A 17529-nucleotide genomic window follows, 5' to 3' on the forward strand; every position below is an offset into this window, starting at 1 on the left:
GACGCTGAATCCGTGGCGGAAGAAAGTAGTTCCACTCACAAGAGCGTTTTAGGGACGAAAACCAGAAAATGTCTTGAGATAATTAAGATAATTAACGATATATATATGATATAATTGATATACTGTATATCTTTTATACACAAGCAGCCTTCCCATTGTCTTCTGGCTTTGAGCATACACCATCAACAATAGCTTTTCTGATAGTCAGCAAGACTACATATAAATACTTCCTTTACTTTTTTTTTTTATCCTATCCTTTCAGCTTTTACTGCAGGTTCTTATACAGAGGAAGAGTTGCCAAGACTGTGGTGAGGAAAAAAGTTCAGTCCATCCCTTGGGTACCTTTGAGTGACTACAATAGTACTGATTACACTGTACTCTGATTAAGAAAGAGAACTGTGCTCTGTGAAAATGACACAGTAGTGGATTTTAAAGTTATACAGAGTAAACATCCTGACAAAATCCTAGAAGAGTCATTCATTCATACAGGGAGACAAAAGTAAATTATGTACCAAGGTGAAGTTCATCTTAGTAAACAGAAATAAGTTTAAATACATACTTATTAAAGTATGTACAGTAATACCACCCTGTTGGGACTTTTTTGTTGTTGAGATAATGACTGGCGGACTGTAAATTATCCTAAACTTAGACAATGGCTCTGTTCCAAAACATAGTGAGCTCTCAACTGCCTTTATAGGCAGCTGCCTTTTAGGCCACATCTACAGTAATATGTTATTATTTGAAATCGCATTGACTTTGCTACACTGTAAATGCTTATAGTTATCTCAAATTGTATTTACTATTCTTACTAGTTTTAAGTTACTGTAACTCTAAACCCTAAAGTTGGAGGAACCATGAATCCACTTTCTGAATTTAAATATTTTTGAATTTAATTTTTAGTAAATGTTGTTTGAAAGAAATGTTCATTTAATTTCAACAGTTGTGTGTATGTCTCATGTGTCATCATTAAATTGTATTATTTAACATATATCTGCATTATATCAGCCACCCTGCTATCTATAGTGTTTACCATCATTCATTAAAAACCCAATCAGTTGACCATTATAATCAACGATTATATACAGAGATTAGGAAAATGGCATTTCCAACCAACACTTTACTCTATGAATGTGTTTTTCCCAAGTCTGCACTTTTCTTTCTGCTAGTTCTTTTTTTTTTTTTTTTTCTTTCATGAAGTAGTTAAACGTTCTGATCCTTGCCCTCTAAACTAAAGCACTGCCTCACCTGTTCCCTCTCCCTCTCTTAGCTTTGGAACAGGTGTGCAATGGTAATGAGTATCCTTTGCATAGTACAGGGTGTTCTTAGAAAAAGAAGCGAGAGAAGAAATGAGGAAAGAAGAGAGAGATTCAGAGAGAGAGAGAGAAGAGACAGAGAGAGAGAGAGAGAGAGAGATAGAGAGTGGTGAGACAGTATAATGACTGTTTATTTTGGTCTGTCTCCACCTGTCTTAAAATGTAGACCTTGAGTTCAATCCACTGGGCGACAACGCTACACGCATTGTCAAAAGCAAATAGATTGGAGGCCTGGGTAGCTCAGCGAGTATTGACACTGACGACCACCCCTGGAGTCGCGAGTTAAAATCCAGGGCATGCTGAGTGACTCCAGCCAGGTCTCCTAAGCAACCAAATTGGCCCAGTTGCTAGGGAGGGTAGGGTCACATGAGGTAACCTCCTCATGGTCACAATTAAGGGTTCTCGCTCTCAATGGGGTGCGTGGTAAGCTGTGCGTGGATCGCACGCGTGGACATGCTGTGAGTCTCTGCGGTGTCATGCACAGCGAGCCACTTGATAAGATTTACTGTCTCAGAAGCAGAGGCAACTGAGACTTGTCCTCCACCACCAGGATTGATGTGAGTAACCGCGCCACCACGAGGACCTACTAAGTAGTGGGAATTGGGCATTCCAAATTGGGAGAAAAGGGGATAAAAAATAAATAAATAAAGCAAATAGATTCCAATGTAATCGATGCTGTAAAAAAATCCAACTTTCATTTTGTCAGACAAACTTAATTTTAAAAGTTTATTGAACTATCTAATGTAAAAACAATAATAATAATAATTTAAAAAAAATTAGATTACTTTAAAAAAAAAATCAATTACGTCAACTTTTATGCGATTCAGTGTGATCAACTTGACATACAAAGGCTTTTGAGCATGCTCAGTTTGATCCCTGATGTAGCCATTTGTGGCAGAATAATTCTTCTCCAAAATGAGCATCTGTTAAAGTCATTGAAAGGTCCTGAAAATTAATGTGGGAACCCTATTAGGCTAAGCACTATGAACTTCATATTGTTGCATCTGCTACTGAGCTTGACAACTGGAGAAGCAATTTGTCTGAAGGCAATACCCATAATCTTTTGCGGTTGAATTTATTTATGTGCATTTGGTCAAAGCATGGCAACTTATGAGGACATGCAACTAGTTATTGTTTAGAATTAATAGATGGTTTTTGCTTTATTTAGTGTTTTTAATGATGTATTGGTGTAAAAAGTTGTGATTTTATTTGAAGTCACCATTAGGGTGATTAGTGTTCGCTTTGGTCAAGTTTCTTCAAATTTAGGTTGACTTGTCTCTTTGAATGTTTTAGCAATGATCACCTACACTACTTTTTAAGGTAGCTCAATTAAGAGGTATTCTAGTGGGGCTGACACATGGCCTTTTGTAGAAATGGAGGTTTGCTTAACAAAGAATATCTTGTCCCAAACACTCAATTTTCTGAACCTGGAAAACACTATTTATGCTCAGCTAAACTTAAAAATGCAAGCTAGTTGAACTTGGACATTGTGTAGACATCACTTTTGTTTCTGAGTTTGTTGGGCTCAATATAACTAATTTGACCTGAAGTTGAGAAAACTTAATAAGCCCCAAAGCTAGTTGCCTTAATTTATTTATTTTTTTCCAATTTGGAATGCCCAATTCCCAATGTGCTCTAAATCCTCGTGGTGGCATAGTGACTCACCTCAATCCAGGTGGCAGAGACTCACAGCATGTCCACGCGTGCGATCCACGCACAACTTACCACGCACCCCATTGAGAGCGAGAACCCTTAATTGTGACCATGAGGAGGTTACCCCATGTGACCCTACCCTCCCTAGCAACTGGGCCAATTTGGTTGCTTAGGAGACCCAGCTGGAGTCACTCAGCATGCCCTGGGATTCGAACTAGCGAACTTTTACCACTGAGCTACCCAGGCCCATGGTTGCCTTAATTTTTAAAGTTTTGTCAACTTCAGATTTTTTTTGCATTGTACAATGGTTGTGACTGTCATGCCACACTGCATCACATCAACACTACAGCTTACAGCTGATTGTCCATGCACTTAATCTTTTTAGAACATTTGCCTCTACGCGTCAAGGACAAGGTATAATACCCTGTCTACAGCAGAGGCGAGCGGTGCGTCAAAAGCAATAGAACCCATTCTAATCAATTATGCTGTCTACGCTGGAAGCATCGGTTGCGGCGCATCCGTCACACCAACAGTAAACAGGTGTCCCATTCCATTTTGCACTGCACGCGCTGCTGCTACTACTGCCAACAACACAAGTAAATGGTTTAGAACATTCGTGTCAACGCGTCCAGTGTAGACAGACGCACCTGGTGTAGACAGGGTGTAAAGCGACATCCACACTAATACGTTTTTGTTTGAAAGATAATTTTTCAATTTCCTAACGTCATCGTTTTCCAAAGTAAGAGTGTTTTCTAAAGTCTTCGTTTTTGGTGATTGAGTGGATGAGATGTGGGGATGGTGTTCTAGTGTGGCATAAATGTACCCTGTAAAATCTGATTAGTTGAACTTACTTAGATTTTTTTAAGGCAATCGGTTTGCATGCTCAAGTAATCCAAACTTACTTTTTTAAGTAACTTGTAACTAGTTATAACTAGCTATTTAATCTTTGATTATAATTATTTATAATCAAGTTTTTATTTAATTATTTAAATTGAGATTTAGCACATCTTATGCAGTATGAGGGAAATTATGACTGGAATCTCAGTTAGCAATGTGGCACATTGGATTCTCTGCAGTACTTCTAAGTGCACATAAATCTGCACTTTTGTAATGTAATTGAGTAAAATTGAGTAAAGAAGAATGGCTTAAATTAAATTAAAGTTCACCATAGAGAACACTATTCACCCTAATGGTGACCTGCTACAACAAAACAACAACAATCCTAAGAATTAAAACTGTATACATTTTTAAAAGACAGTTATTATTTTTCTACACTCTACACACGAAGCATAAGTTTAAAGAACGAATATTTGAGTTATGATTCCAAAATTTGACATTTCAAGTACCGTTTAATTAGGACCACTTAAATGCTTTTTTTAATGCCAACTAGGGATGTAACGGTGTCACGGTTTCACGGTGTACCATGGTTTTAAAAAGAGACAGTTATCAAACTGTTGACATTAATAATTCAAGGCAGAGTCCTGCTCGGGTTCTGTTTTGTAAACCCGCACCCGCCCTGCACCAGCAGTACTTAACAGAACACCCAACCTATTATCCGACAGCAGCACTAATTTAATTCCGTACCCGACCCGACCCGTTTAACATAATGACCGTTATCCGAACCGCACCCACATTAAAACAGATCTACTACATCAGGTAGACAAAAATTTTTTATTTTCTCACATCACACAAGCAATCAAACTAACATTAGGCACTCTGTGTTGGAGCATTTAAGAAAAAGAGACATGTAGCCTAACGTTGTGGTGACAATTAACAGAAAAAAGATGAGAAAGATGAACATTATTTGACATTTTAAAAAACTGCCTTGACCATGGGCACCTGCAGGATTTTGGTACGCACAGAAATCTGCCTAATACAACCATTTATCAATTCTGGTGACTTTGAGAGAAGCATTTTTGCAACTACTGGCTAAAGCACACCAGTGCGCTACAAAAAAGCCAAACACACCTCAACAAATAGAGAAGAATGCAGGTGCATTCTCGAGATGCATTTTTATCAATTGAAGAAGCTCTTTTTAACTTGACTCGGCTTCTAAAAAAAGCAGCGCTTCCGTGAGAGATCTAGCGAATGTTTACATGGAATACGACTGAAAAACAGCACAAGTGCCACAAAAAGACATTTGGTTTGAACAACCCCTTGTTCACATGACACAGCACTAGCTGAAGTTTCTCAAAGTTACCTCTCAAAAATGCAGCCTTTTGTTTCAGTTGATTGTAAGCAAATTTCCACTGTATCCAGCGCTGTTTGTTCTGCGTTCTGTAAATATCCCAATACAGTTTTCCTGTGTGAGAAACCGCTCCAAATGATTCAGAGAGCGCTTCTAACGTATTGTACCCCAGATAGCACACGTATGTCTCCGAGATGTCTGTTTTAGATCTTTTCATCTGGAAAGCAACATTATTATTATATTTAAAAACAGTACAAAAAAAAAAAAAAAACGTATGCATAATTTTATCCATTTCACTTCTCTTTGTTTTTTCTTCATTCACAAGATGCAACTAATGGGAAGTACCAGAATTTTTTTTTTTTCATATTTTAATATAGGCCTATGCATTATAATTTATAATGTTGCCTGCATTTCAAAAATATGTTAGGGACTGCATTAACAAACTATAAAGATTTCAAATATATTTATTTATTCATCCAGAAAAATGCCCCAACATCACATCCTGGGCCATCATCCAGTCAGACGGCTCGTTGCTGTATTTTTCTAATAATTTTTAGCAAGGCACCGTGATACCACAGTATTTTTTGTGAAGGTTATCGTACCATTCACTTCGTACTATTATATGGAAAACAAGATGCAATTAAAGTGAATGGTGACTGAAATGAACATTCTGCCAAACATCTCCTTTTGTGTTCCATGAAAGAAAGAGAGTTTTGAACAACTTAAGGGTGAGTAAATGATGACAGAATTTTCATATTTGGGTAAACTATCCCATTAAACTGCCAGTATCGCATAAGAAACCAGCATTCTGTGCCACTAGCAACTGAGAACGAATGGCATTGGCCAGGCAACCTATCAGCAGCATTTAAGACGTCTGTGTGTGACATCATCCCTCAGAATTGTCCACTGATGACTGAGGTCAGAGAATTTGCATCACGAGGTCCTGCCCTGATGGGCTGTTCTGTTTTCAGCACAGAACTAAAAGTCAGACCAAACACAGCAGCTGCACGATAAAATAAGAAACCTGTTGAGATATCCCTCCTCACATTTGTGCCATGGAGAAAGATTAAGAGCAAAAAAACATTTCCATGGACACTGTATTTGAAAGGAAATAACAATAGCATAAATGACTGAACAAATGTGCAGTACAAATTGAGCTGCAATTTTAATCTTTGATTATATCCTTGTCTTGGTGTAAAATGAAGGCATTGTATGGAGTGAAGAAATGTTTGTTTTGCACGCTTGCTTCTGTAGTGTTGAATGCGACTCCAGTGACAGCGTGCAGCTGTGAATCCCATTCAAAAATCTCAAATTACGCATTTATTAACACTTATTAAATTAAAACCAGTAATGTAACGACAGGATCCGAAATGTACTTGAGTAAGAGTGAAAAGTACCCACCATAAAACATACTCATAAAAGTAAATTTTTCACCAAAAGTTACTCAAGTAACATGTAAATGTACCGCATTACTACCCACCTCTGATTAGCATATAATGGCATTATATATGTATAGATATAAGTATATTATAATTCTGCTCATGCAAAATTGTATTTGGAGCATGCAAAATAATATTTTTATCATGCAAAAATGTTCTGTGCGCGCAAGATGATATTTTGAGCGTGCAAGTTGATATTTTGAGCGCAAAAAAGTAATTCTGCACGCGCATTATTATTTTTTGAGCTCACAAAATTTTTTTGCGTGCACAAGATTATATTTTGAGCGCACAAATGTTTTGCACATACAAGATGATATTTTGAGCACACAAAAAGTTATTTTGTACGCGCTTGAACTCAAGTTTTGTAAAGCAATGTATCTTCTTTCAAAGATTAATATTTTTTTTTGCATGTGCAAGATCTCACTTGTTCTTTCTCCTCGTATGCCTTCTGTGTGCGCTCAGAATTTTAGACGGCTCGTTTGCTTTTCCAACTATATTTCGACAAGTCCCGCCTCCTACGTTAGGATTGGCTATTAGAAGCTGCTTACAAGCACTCTGCGATTGGACAGTTGTGGTAGCTACATTAACCATGAACATCTCAGTGTAAATGTAGCAGAAGAGCCAGCAGGCAGAATGCTCCAAGTTCAGTACACACTTTATTTCATTACAAAAGATATTTACCCCATGGATTATAGACATACCAGGAATACTGTAAGGCTTAATTTACTGTAATGTAAGTTTTTCAAAATATAGTATCCTGGGATCATGCAATGCTAAGGATTTCTTTCTATTTTTTAAAACTTTTTGCAGTCTCAAACAATTGAGGTTCAATATACTGTACAACCCCAAACTATGACAGGAGACATAATTAGCCTCTTTTCCTTTTCTTCCCTTTCTTCTCCTTCATCAGTTTTGCCAGAAGGGTTGTGGTAGAATGCCTAAACTTCATAAAAACAGCATACTAGCCAAGAGAACCATACTAAGAGAGCTAGCCAGGTAGTTAGCTAGCTAGTAAGCCTACTAGCAGTGTACAGTCTAAAAAATATATGACATAAAGTTAAAATAGAAACAGTTAAGTCAACAAAAGAGCTGCTTTCATGTGGTCATAGTGTGTTACACATTTCCTTTCTTGAAAAAAAACTATCCACTTCTCCTCTTCTTGTTTTTATTAGCAGTATGATCCAGAGATGGGGGACTCGAGTTACATGACTTGACTCGAGTCTGACTCGAGTCACAAATTTAAGGACGTGTGACTTGCTTGACTAAATGAAGAAAATGACTTGATTTGACTTTGACTTGAGAACCAGCGACTCGAGACTTGACTTGAACTGCATGACTCGACAATGACTTGAATGTTTTTTATTATTATTATTTTCAATAACTTATTATAAACAGTAATGAAATGTGTTTAAAATAATATTGCGACATCAATTAATTAATATGCAAAATTGTAAGCAGGCCAGCACCACTGATCTGCATCTGCGAGGTTAACGCTGCGCTCACAACACGCCAAAATGACAGAGGATTTTCGAGTTCCCAAAATAATCTCCTTTGGATATAAAGATTTCGAATTGGACGATGTGAATAAAAAAAGATTTGCCAGATGCACAATATGCAACGCAAAAATATCCAATACAACCACCACAACCTCGAATTTCACCAGACATTTCAAAAACCACAAGGAAAGGTAAGTAAATCATTATCCAGAAAGATTAATATGTAAAATTACTGTTCAAATGTTTGAGGGTTGTCAGTAAATTAAAATGATTCACGATTAATCTCATGTTTTGTAGCGCAACAAGTTTGAAATTACCCAACATTGCCTCTAAATGTGTGTGCCTTTTCTAAACCTTCTCAACAGTCAACAATATACCATAACCATTTGTTGGCAATATAAAAACGTAACAGGCAGATTTGCAGTCTCAACACTTTATTTAAAACGTGACAAGTAGTATAAAATATACAGAATGTCTCGTGACGAAATCCATGTGCTTTCATAGTGATTATGACTTCTGAAGACTTTAAATAAAGCCCTTGAATGCAATACCTTTTTGACTATTTTATATAAATGTATCTCTGAAGGGAACTGACTGTCTTCAGAAAAGTTTCGATGGCATTTTCTTTTCATCTTTTGTCCGTATAATGCCTAATAAAGTAGTGTTTATAAGCGCAGGGCTGCTTTGTGTACAGGCGTTACCAGGGTAACAGCTATAGTTCTGCTGTTCCATAAGCGCCACCTACTGTCAGAGAGCGAATTTGCATTTTCATTCAGCCCGTCGACCGTTTTTGTTAGATTAATGTGAAAATCTGACCGCATTTTTACACAGCATACACGCAGTGTTATACATTTTAAATGGTTAATTCAAAAAATCTAAACAATTCGGATAATAAAGTATCTAGTAGTATTCACAGTATTTTTAAGTGCCCACGATAAAAATACCGTGCATGTTCATTAATGCAATTTACTATATACAATTCATATAAAAAAATGAATGTAAAGATATGTATATTAGTTCATATTTTCAGAGCAAAAATAAATATTTATTTCAAAAATGAACCTCTATTTATTTTAGTACTGTGGTTTGACTCGACTTGACTTGAAACTCATCAGGACTGGACTTGACTTGCTTGAGGTGAGTCACTGACTTGACTTGACGTGCTTGATTTGTCTGCACTCCACTTCAGACTTGACTCGAGACTTGATGAAAAAAACTTGAGACTTGCTTGTGACTTGAACATGTGTGACTTGCTCCCACCTCTGGTATGATCTGTGGTCTAGCCAGCCATTCAAAATGTACCACCTCATCTCTGATTGGCTGAAATTCTGGCACATTATAATGCTGTGACATTGTTGTAGCAAACAAGCAGTCAAAGCTATGAGAGAATGTAGAGTGGGTAGGAGGAGAGAGAGAGTGAGATCTTGCACACGCAAAAAACAGTGGAGTTACGTACATTTCAGAATTCTGTGCAAATTCACATTCAAATAAACTTTATTCAAGTGTAAAATTGATTTTTGTTTGTTCAAAGTGAATTAATCTTTGCAAGAAGATACATTGCTTCACAAAACTGAGTTCACACGTGCAAAATGCCTTTTTGTGTGCTCAAAATATCATCTTGCGCCAAGACCGTAACCATGTCTTGAACACTGGGGGGGACCAAACCATTTTAGGGGTGGGGGTTCACAGGTTTTGAGGTCACAGATTGAATTGGCCTCTGGTCCTTTAAGATAGAAAAGGCACCGAATGCAATACGTTTCTGAATAAAGGCTTTAAATGCGATAAAGGTCCAAAATTTGATAATGTTTGGTTTTGAAAGATATAGGTATTTTTTTAAGTTCACACAGTTCAAGACAAACACTGTGTCTGCATTGCTAGCAATTTGCCTGTTTCAGTCATCTTTTCTTTCTTTTTTGTGCTGTCTTAAAGAAAAGATGAATATAACTTGAATTTCTTTTCATCACTGATGAATCTGTAAAATGACATGACTATGTCAGCTGGCTAGCAAAAATAAAATACACAAAATTATTTACTGCCCACAAGTTGCCCCTCATGGTGTTTCTCCCCCCAGTAGAATATTAACACAATATTTTCTTCAAGAATCCTAACGCTGCTCTTTTCCACACAAAAACAGTTAATATTGACCACTGCTGTCAAGGTCCAAACAGAAGAAATGAAAATCATTATTAAAATACCATAAAAGTAGTCCATACAGCACAAAGCTGTTGTATGGCCCCAGAAAGCTTGGAATATAGTGCACTTGTTATATGGACTACTGTTATGATGTCTTTATACTGAACCTTTAATAACGATTTATAATATTTGCCCTTTATGAAGCTTGACAGCTCCTGCTCACTATAAACTGTTATTCTATGGAATAGAGCTGCTTAAAATATCTATTTGTAAGTTCCAATAAAAAGTAACCGCATATGGGTTTTGAACAACATAAGGGTGAGTAAATGAGTGAGTAAAAGTACATTTTTAGGTGAACTACTTTAACTGCTGGCTCTTTTTTTGAGCACAGGCCTGACAAGGACATACTACAAAAAACTGTATAATTTAAAAGAAAACTCTTAGGAGATGCTGTTCAAAATTCAGAATAAATTAAAGACATATAGAAATTATTTAGAAAATCTTACATTGATTTTAAATTATTACCTAATAATATTTGCATTAAAAATATATGTCTCTGTACTTGCCACAAATCACAGGTCTAATGTTCTAGTTCTAATCTTATGGTGATAACGCTCTATTTTGTTTTTTATAGATAATTTTTTTAGACAAAGTCAAGTGAATTTTCTAAAAAGCTACTTCAAAATCCTGCCAAATTACCACATTCATTCAATTCCTTTACTATATACACACATTTGCTGAAAACATTACACCGTTAATGTTTTTACATTCATAATTATGAATGACATACGAATCACGTACTGTAAATGACATATTGTCAATTCAAAACGGTGAATTTTGCCAAATGGTTTTGCACCCTTGGAATTTACTGTCGGTCGGTACAACATATCAATCATAAAATAGTGGGCAAATATTGCATGTTTAGTTAGTTACATCTCACATGACACTAACCTGAACTGCTTGCTGATGCACAGCGCTGGAATAATCCACGAGGTTCCCACTCAGCTTCTTAAATTTGAGTCCCACGTTCATTGATCTGATACGACATTGACGAGCGGTGCTATGGGGCTTTTCCACTGCACGGTACAGCTCAACTCAACTCGACTCTGCTCGCTTTTTGGGGGTTTTCCACGGTGGATAGTACCTGGTACCTGATACTTTTTTTAGTACCACCTCGGTCGAGGTTCCAAGCGAGCCGAGCCGATACTAAATGTGACGTCAAAACCCTGCAGATCACTGATTGGTCAGAGAGAATCGTCACTACCAGCGTCACTGGATTTGCGACATGGGACATCAACCCACTAGTTTTAAAGTTAGCAACAGCGACAGCAATATCATTTGTTCACGCGACTTTTGAATTGTAAAAAGAAATCGCCGTGGTCAATAAATGAGGTACAGACGTTCCTCTCGTTAGCGACGAACGAAACAATGCGAAATGAAAAAGTTTCAGCTGTTGGCCGCACACGGCTACCACTGGACCTACCAACAGTGTAGGGAAAAGTTAAAAAAAAAACGTAAAAGTGACTACAGAACCATCAAGGACCACAACAGCCGGAGTGGTTCAAACAGAAGAAAGTGGAAGTGGTTCGACCAAATGGACGCTAGCAATGGGAGGGAGAGTGCCCTGGACTCGCCGTTGTTGGAGTCCACGATGGAGGATGGTAAGTTTTGTTACGTTAATTCTATATTCTGCTTTAAATCTTCACTTTTTTTAGTTGACCAGCTACTGGAAAGCTTGCTTCTGAAACAACCAGGCCAATTTAACTGTTAAACTTGTGTAAAATCACTATGCAACAACTGCTTTATGCAGCACAATGAGCTAGTAGCTAACAGCTAGTGGTCGTGTTATTGTTTATGGTCAGTAATGTTTGTTAAGTTTAAGATGATGTCACGGCAGTAGAGGCGGCACAACTATGATGATCAGCCTATAACCCTCACACACGTTGAGGTGGCACTAAACTGCAGTGGAAAAGCAAGCTCAGAAACGTAAAGCGAGCAGAGTCGAGTCGAACCGTAACGTGCAGTGGAAAAGTGCTATTAGACTACTCATCACACTAAAAATTAAACTTTTTTAAACCATTATGTTATTCCTGCAACAACTTAATGACAATTAGACAGTGGTGCATAATGAACTGCAGCAGAACAGCAACAAGGATATCAGTTATTGGGGGGAACAATCTGGCCATATCTGATTATTGGGGAGGACTTGTCCCCCTCAGTGTATGTTACGGCCGTGTCTTGCACGCACAGAACATTTTTGTCAGCTCAAAATAAAATCTTGCATGCTCAAAGTATAATTTTGTGCACACAGAACATTTTTGTGCTCTCAAAATATCATACTGCATGCACAAAATTATGGCACACATATAACTCCATAATATATTAGGTTTAAATAAGGGAAAATGTAGATTTTAGGTTCTGTGGTCACAATGTTTCTTCAACATTTTTAATCACCTTTTTGCTTTCACTAATTTAATGTCAATGGTCCTGCAAATGAATGGTGTGACAAATATATTTTTTAAAGTAGGTAGTCTCTCTAGTGGTTTAATCTATGTCCTCTGAAGCGATACCATCGGTTTTGGGTGAGAAATGGACCCATTATATATCTTGAAATCTTGATTATTCTCACTATAAATCTTGAAATCTGCAGTCTCCTTGGCGCATTCATGAAAAAAGCTCAATTCTACTTCCTTGCATTTGACATGCACGGAGCAGTGCACACACGCATGTACACGTGGCCTGCGCATGTGTTAAGCGCGAGGAAGTGTAATATTTTGGTCTTAAAATAGACAAAAATATTTTGGTTACATTTTGGCCTGTATATTATCCAAAACCGATCGTATGGGTTCAGGAGACATTGATTAAACCTCTTGAGTTGTATGGATTACCTTTATGCTGTCTTTATGTCCTTTCTGGATCTTGGAAATTTTGGACCCCATGGACTTGCATTGTATGGACAAACACACATCATACAGTATATCCTTCATATAATCTCAAATTTATAATCTTTCAAAGAAAGTCAAATGAGTTTGAGATGGCATAAAGGTGAGTAAATGATGAGAGGATAATTCTGGGGTGAACAATTCCTTTAAAAACAGAATTAGCAAAATGCTGTTTAGTTTTAGATGGAGTATAGCATTTAACACTGCAAACATGTCAACTTTTTAAAAGTATTGCATGTCAATTACTCAAATACATTTGCTGAATTTATCTTGCTGTCTGTTTAGGGTTTTTACAACTGCAGTGCTTACATTTACTTCAAAATTTCCGCTGGTTGTGATGCTGTTATGGTACTTTTATGTCCTTTTTTAGTTTGACAGTCCCTGGTCCAACATGACCACATGGGAAAGGCATCATGTTGCTTCTGAATTCAGTATCAGTTCCCTAATATTGGTCTCTTTGTGCCGAGTTACTGACAAGCGCCATCTCCCATCAGACATTTTTGCATTGGTTCAAGTGGTTTGCAGTTTACCTTCTCCTGTGATGTGACCGACTGGACACTCCAGTTCTTGTCCCATGTTGAAACTAGACACATAATCAGTGATGAACGAGATTCTGAGGTTCCAATTTCCCTCTAACATTACATTTTTACTCCACTGATGGTACAGTTTAGTGTTTGTGGGTAGAGTTAATAAAATATGCATTCTTCTTCACAATATAACATAATTTAAAGCTAAAAACAACACACTTTTGGTGCCCCTCTGTGGGCATTTTTCCCAGGAAACTGGAGCTTACTCGTGCCACAAGCTTTGGTCTACTGGGGGCAATGCTTTGAATTCTGCTAAGCACAGACCTACTTTAGCTCAAGAAAAGTTAACCTTTCTGAATTCACTTTGAGATCTGTCTGCCTGGTCCCCATCCACTTTCTACTATTGTATGGAAGAGAGCAGCTCTGACATTCTGCTAAACCTCTCCTTTGGTGTTCCACACAAGAAAGAAAGGCATATTTGGTAACACATGAGGGTGAGTAAATGATGACAGAACTTAAATTCTTTGGTGAACTGTCCCTTTAAAATTCTATAATGACACTGAGACACCAAATACATGTATTCTGACCAACAGAAGTGGGCAGGTTAAATGAATAGTAAGTTACATCATTTGTGATATTATGGCAACAAATCCATCTGAACGTCCCTAGGAGTCTGACACGACAGCACTGCCATTAGGAGCATATATCCTTGAGAGTGATGCTGAAAACATTTCCCACAAGAAATGTAACAGTAATTCTGCATAGCTATTGTCAAAGTTGAGCCTTCCTGATATATGCACACACAAGAGAGAGTTGAAATGTATCCACCTTCATTTCAGACATAGTCGTAGCACAAGTTGGGATGTTGACAGTTTGTTCCAATAAAGGCCATGTCTGAAACAGAGCACAGCAACAGACAGTGGCAGAAACCCTGGAGGCTGCCTCTGTTTTTGTGATGTAATTATTCACTGCTATGGCAGAGGCAGCTTCAGAAGTCAACTATTCCACATATTAGGGCACAACTGCACCACAGTCAGGGTGGAAAGCGCTGGTCCGTCGGATGGTCAAAGACAGACCTCCCTCAAAAGCCCCCACAAGTACAAAATTAAGATTTTTGTGGCATTTTGTCCATGTCTGTTAACTTTTTACTCCTAAAAGTTGACAAAATATATGTTTCCGAGATGCACGCATTTAAATGTCTCTTCCTGGAAAATGGAACAAAAATATTGATGACTCATCTTGCACTCATGGGCGTATCCAATATTTTCTCCAATAAACTGCTCTGTAGAATAAGAATGTCCCTCCCACTAAAACGAACAGCCTCTGACTAAACTAACTACGTCACAATTCCTACACCACAATTCACTTGCATTGTATGGGTCTACAGAGCTGAGATATTCTTCTAAAAATCTTTGTTTGTGTTCTGCAGAAGAAAGAAAGTCATACACATCTGGGATGGCATGAGGGTTAGTAAATAATGAGAGAATTAAAAAATTTTGGGTGAAATATCCCTTCTCAAGCAGGTGCAAAAAGAAAAGAGCACAGGTCATTCTCTTTGGAGAGACACAGATAGATATGAGGCTCTGGACAACTAGTAAGAAAATTAAATACATAGAAAATATTTGTAAAGAAAGAGAAAGATGTAAGTAAGATTTGTTTTGTTCTTCACTGTTTCTTATCACAGACGGTGACTCCTTCAGATAAACTAGTGGGCCACCACACCAGCATCAAGGGAGCTCCATGAGTGGGCAGCATTCGTGACATGCCACCAACATGATGGCATGGGCTCACAGTCCAAAAATGAGTCACTTCACTCATATCACACTTCTATCTTCTCACACAATCCTCTCCATCACCACTTTACAGTATCCTCTCTCTTCTCTCCTCTTTGACTATTCTCAAGTATTCATACTCTCTATCCAAACTCAAGAGTGTCTAACAGAAATGTACATGGGTTACTTAATGTTACTTAAAGGGGTCATATACATATATTTCTTCCCTGAGGCTAACTTATTATGTTAGTCAAGTTTTTTGTTATCTTCTTAAGTAAGATGTCTCCGTTGATATAATTAAACCTCATTGGTCCTTGTGCATCTCATGACCAAATGTCAATTACTATCTCACAACATGACAACATGACATCATGACATTTGGTCACAAGATGCACAAGGACCAATGAGGTTTGATGTTTTCTTCATAGCCACCATCTTTGATGTATGTAAGCGCTTGATTAAATTTTGGATGCTGCTGTTATAAGATTTAAAGTGAGTCACAATTAACTGTTATTGTTTTTAATTTTGAGATCTTGATTTTTTTTTTCTGTTGTGTTCCGCAGAATAAAGAAAGTCGTAGCAGATTTGGACCGACATGATGGCGAGTAAATGAAAGGAATATTCCCGGTTCAATACAAATTACACAAATTAATACAAAGATTTAGGAAACACTGAGTTACAGAAGTTTTAGGGCTTATGGAGTTACTGTATGTCGTCATAGCAACGAAGTTGTAAAATTGGATATAACTTTACACAGAAAAGGTAAGTGTAACAAGGTTAGTAGTTCAGGGAAGAAGGAGGCGGGAACCCCTCACGGACGACTGCCGCACAAACATAAACAAAACACAATGTATATAGTCCATGCCTGGTCCTCTCACGTCCTTCACTGTTGTCACTCCTCCTTTTATCCTCCCGGAGCTCCTCCGTGAGACACGCTCATTAGCAATCGCACCAGCGGCCTCGCTCCATTCCCACGGCTCTCGGCCCCGCCCTGCTTGCCACAGTAAGTAAGTGAATTAATCACACTAAAATCATGTTAACACATATTGTTTATGTCTTGTGGCTTTACTTTTGAAACAATAAGCATTTTAACGTTTACGAATTGGCCTCCGTTTACTTCCATTTTAAGAGCCTCACTGTAACCCAGATTTTTGCTTTTCCTAAAGAAAAGGAGGGACAAATCAAAATAATTTTTTTGGGTTATCAATATTATTTCACAAATGCTGTCGATAGACCTTAACTTCTATTAAACCCGGAATATTCTTTTAAATTCTCATTCCACATTTGACTCATTTTGTCATATAAAGACAGATCTAGTTTGTCCATGACACATAACATGATCTCTCTTTCAATGTTTATGCTACAGTTGTCGTTGCTCACATATGCAATGGGTTAATACTTCAGAAAATCACTTTGATCTGCTTCTGTATTCTTGTATGCTCAGGGCAGAGATCTCTGAACTCATTTGAAGTAGGTGACCAATATGAATGGGTGTCAAGTGGGAGGCATGACTCTGCTCTGACAAATAATGAACATAACTTCTGGAGCCACATTTAGTAATTCTCACTAAATCTTCAGTGATGTGTTTAAAGGTTTGTGAAAGAGAGATCTTAGCAGATACTAAAGCAGCCAGGTCTTTCAATAAATTCATACAGACAGAAAAAGAAAAGCATAAAAACTGTTTATGTTTTTTAAAATTTGTTCATGATTTGGTCAATCGTCCGATTCATAATTTCTTGCCATATCTAGACCCTATTGCAAGTAGAGTGCTGGTTTCCTCCATGGACCACTGCTAAACGTTTTTTATGTCTTACGTTTTTGTTAATAAAGAGTGAAGAAGTGCTGCGGATGGTAGCTAGCCAAACTGTTGTGGTTTGGAAAAATGTACCTGGTGATAACACATTATTATGCCCCCTGACGTAATTGATTCCTGCTTAAACGGAATGGTTCAAGAGTTTGCACAGGCCCATGAACCAGCCCTGATCCATGTCTGTGGAAAAGGGGATTTATGTACCTAGGTTTGTTCCTGCTACAGATATAACAGGATCCTTGTAATGCACTAGACA

At 37.6% G+C, this 17529-nt stretch overlaps 1 protein-coding gene across 4 annotated transcripts in view; it reads right to left on the reverse strand.

Moving 5' to 3' along the window:
• Positions 1-17529, reverse strand: part of LOC127427449 (cytohesin-1-like) — a 108217-nt gene that overhangs the window by 65625 nt on the left and 25063 nt on the right. For 2 of the 4 annotated variants that reach the window (XM_051675063.1, XM_051675062.1), the window contains exon 2: positions 16329-16454. The exons of the other annotated variants lie outside the window; for them this stretch is intronic. In XM_051675063.1, coding sequence (XP_051531023.1) covers positions 16329-16454 — 126 coding nt within the window. The remainder of the gene's footprint in view (positions 1-16328; positions 16455-17529) is intronic. 4 annotated transcript variants of the gene reach the window in all.

The sequence above is a fragment of the Myxocyprinus asiaticus genome, chromosome 36, assembly GCF_019703515.2.
Source record: "Myxocyprinus asiaticus isolate MX2 ecotype Aquarium Trade chromosome 36, UBuf_Myxa_2, whole genome shotgun sequence".
Lineage (NCBI taxonomy): Eukaryota > Metazoa > Chordata > Actinopteri > Cypriniformes > Catostomidae > Myxocyprinus > Myxocyprinus asiaticus.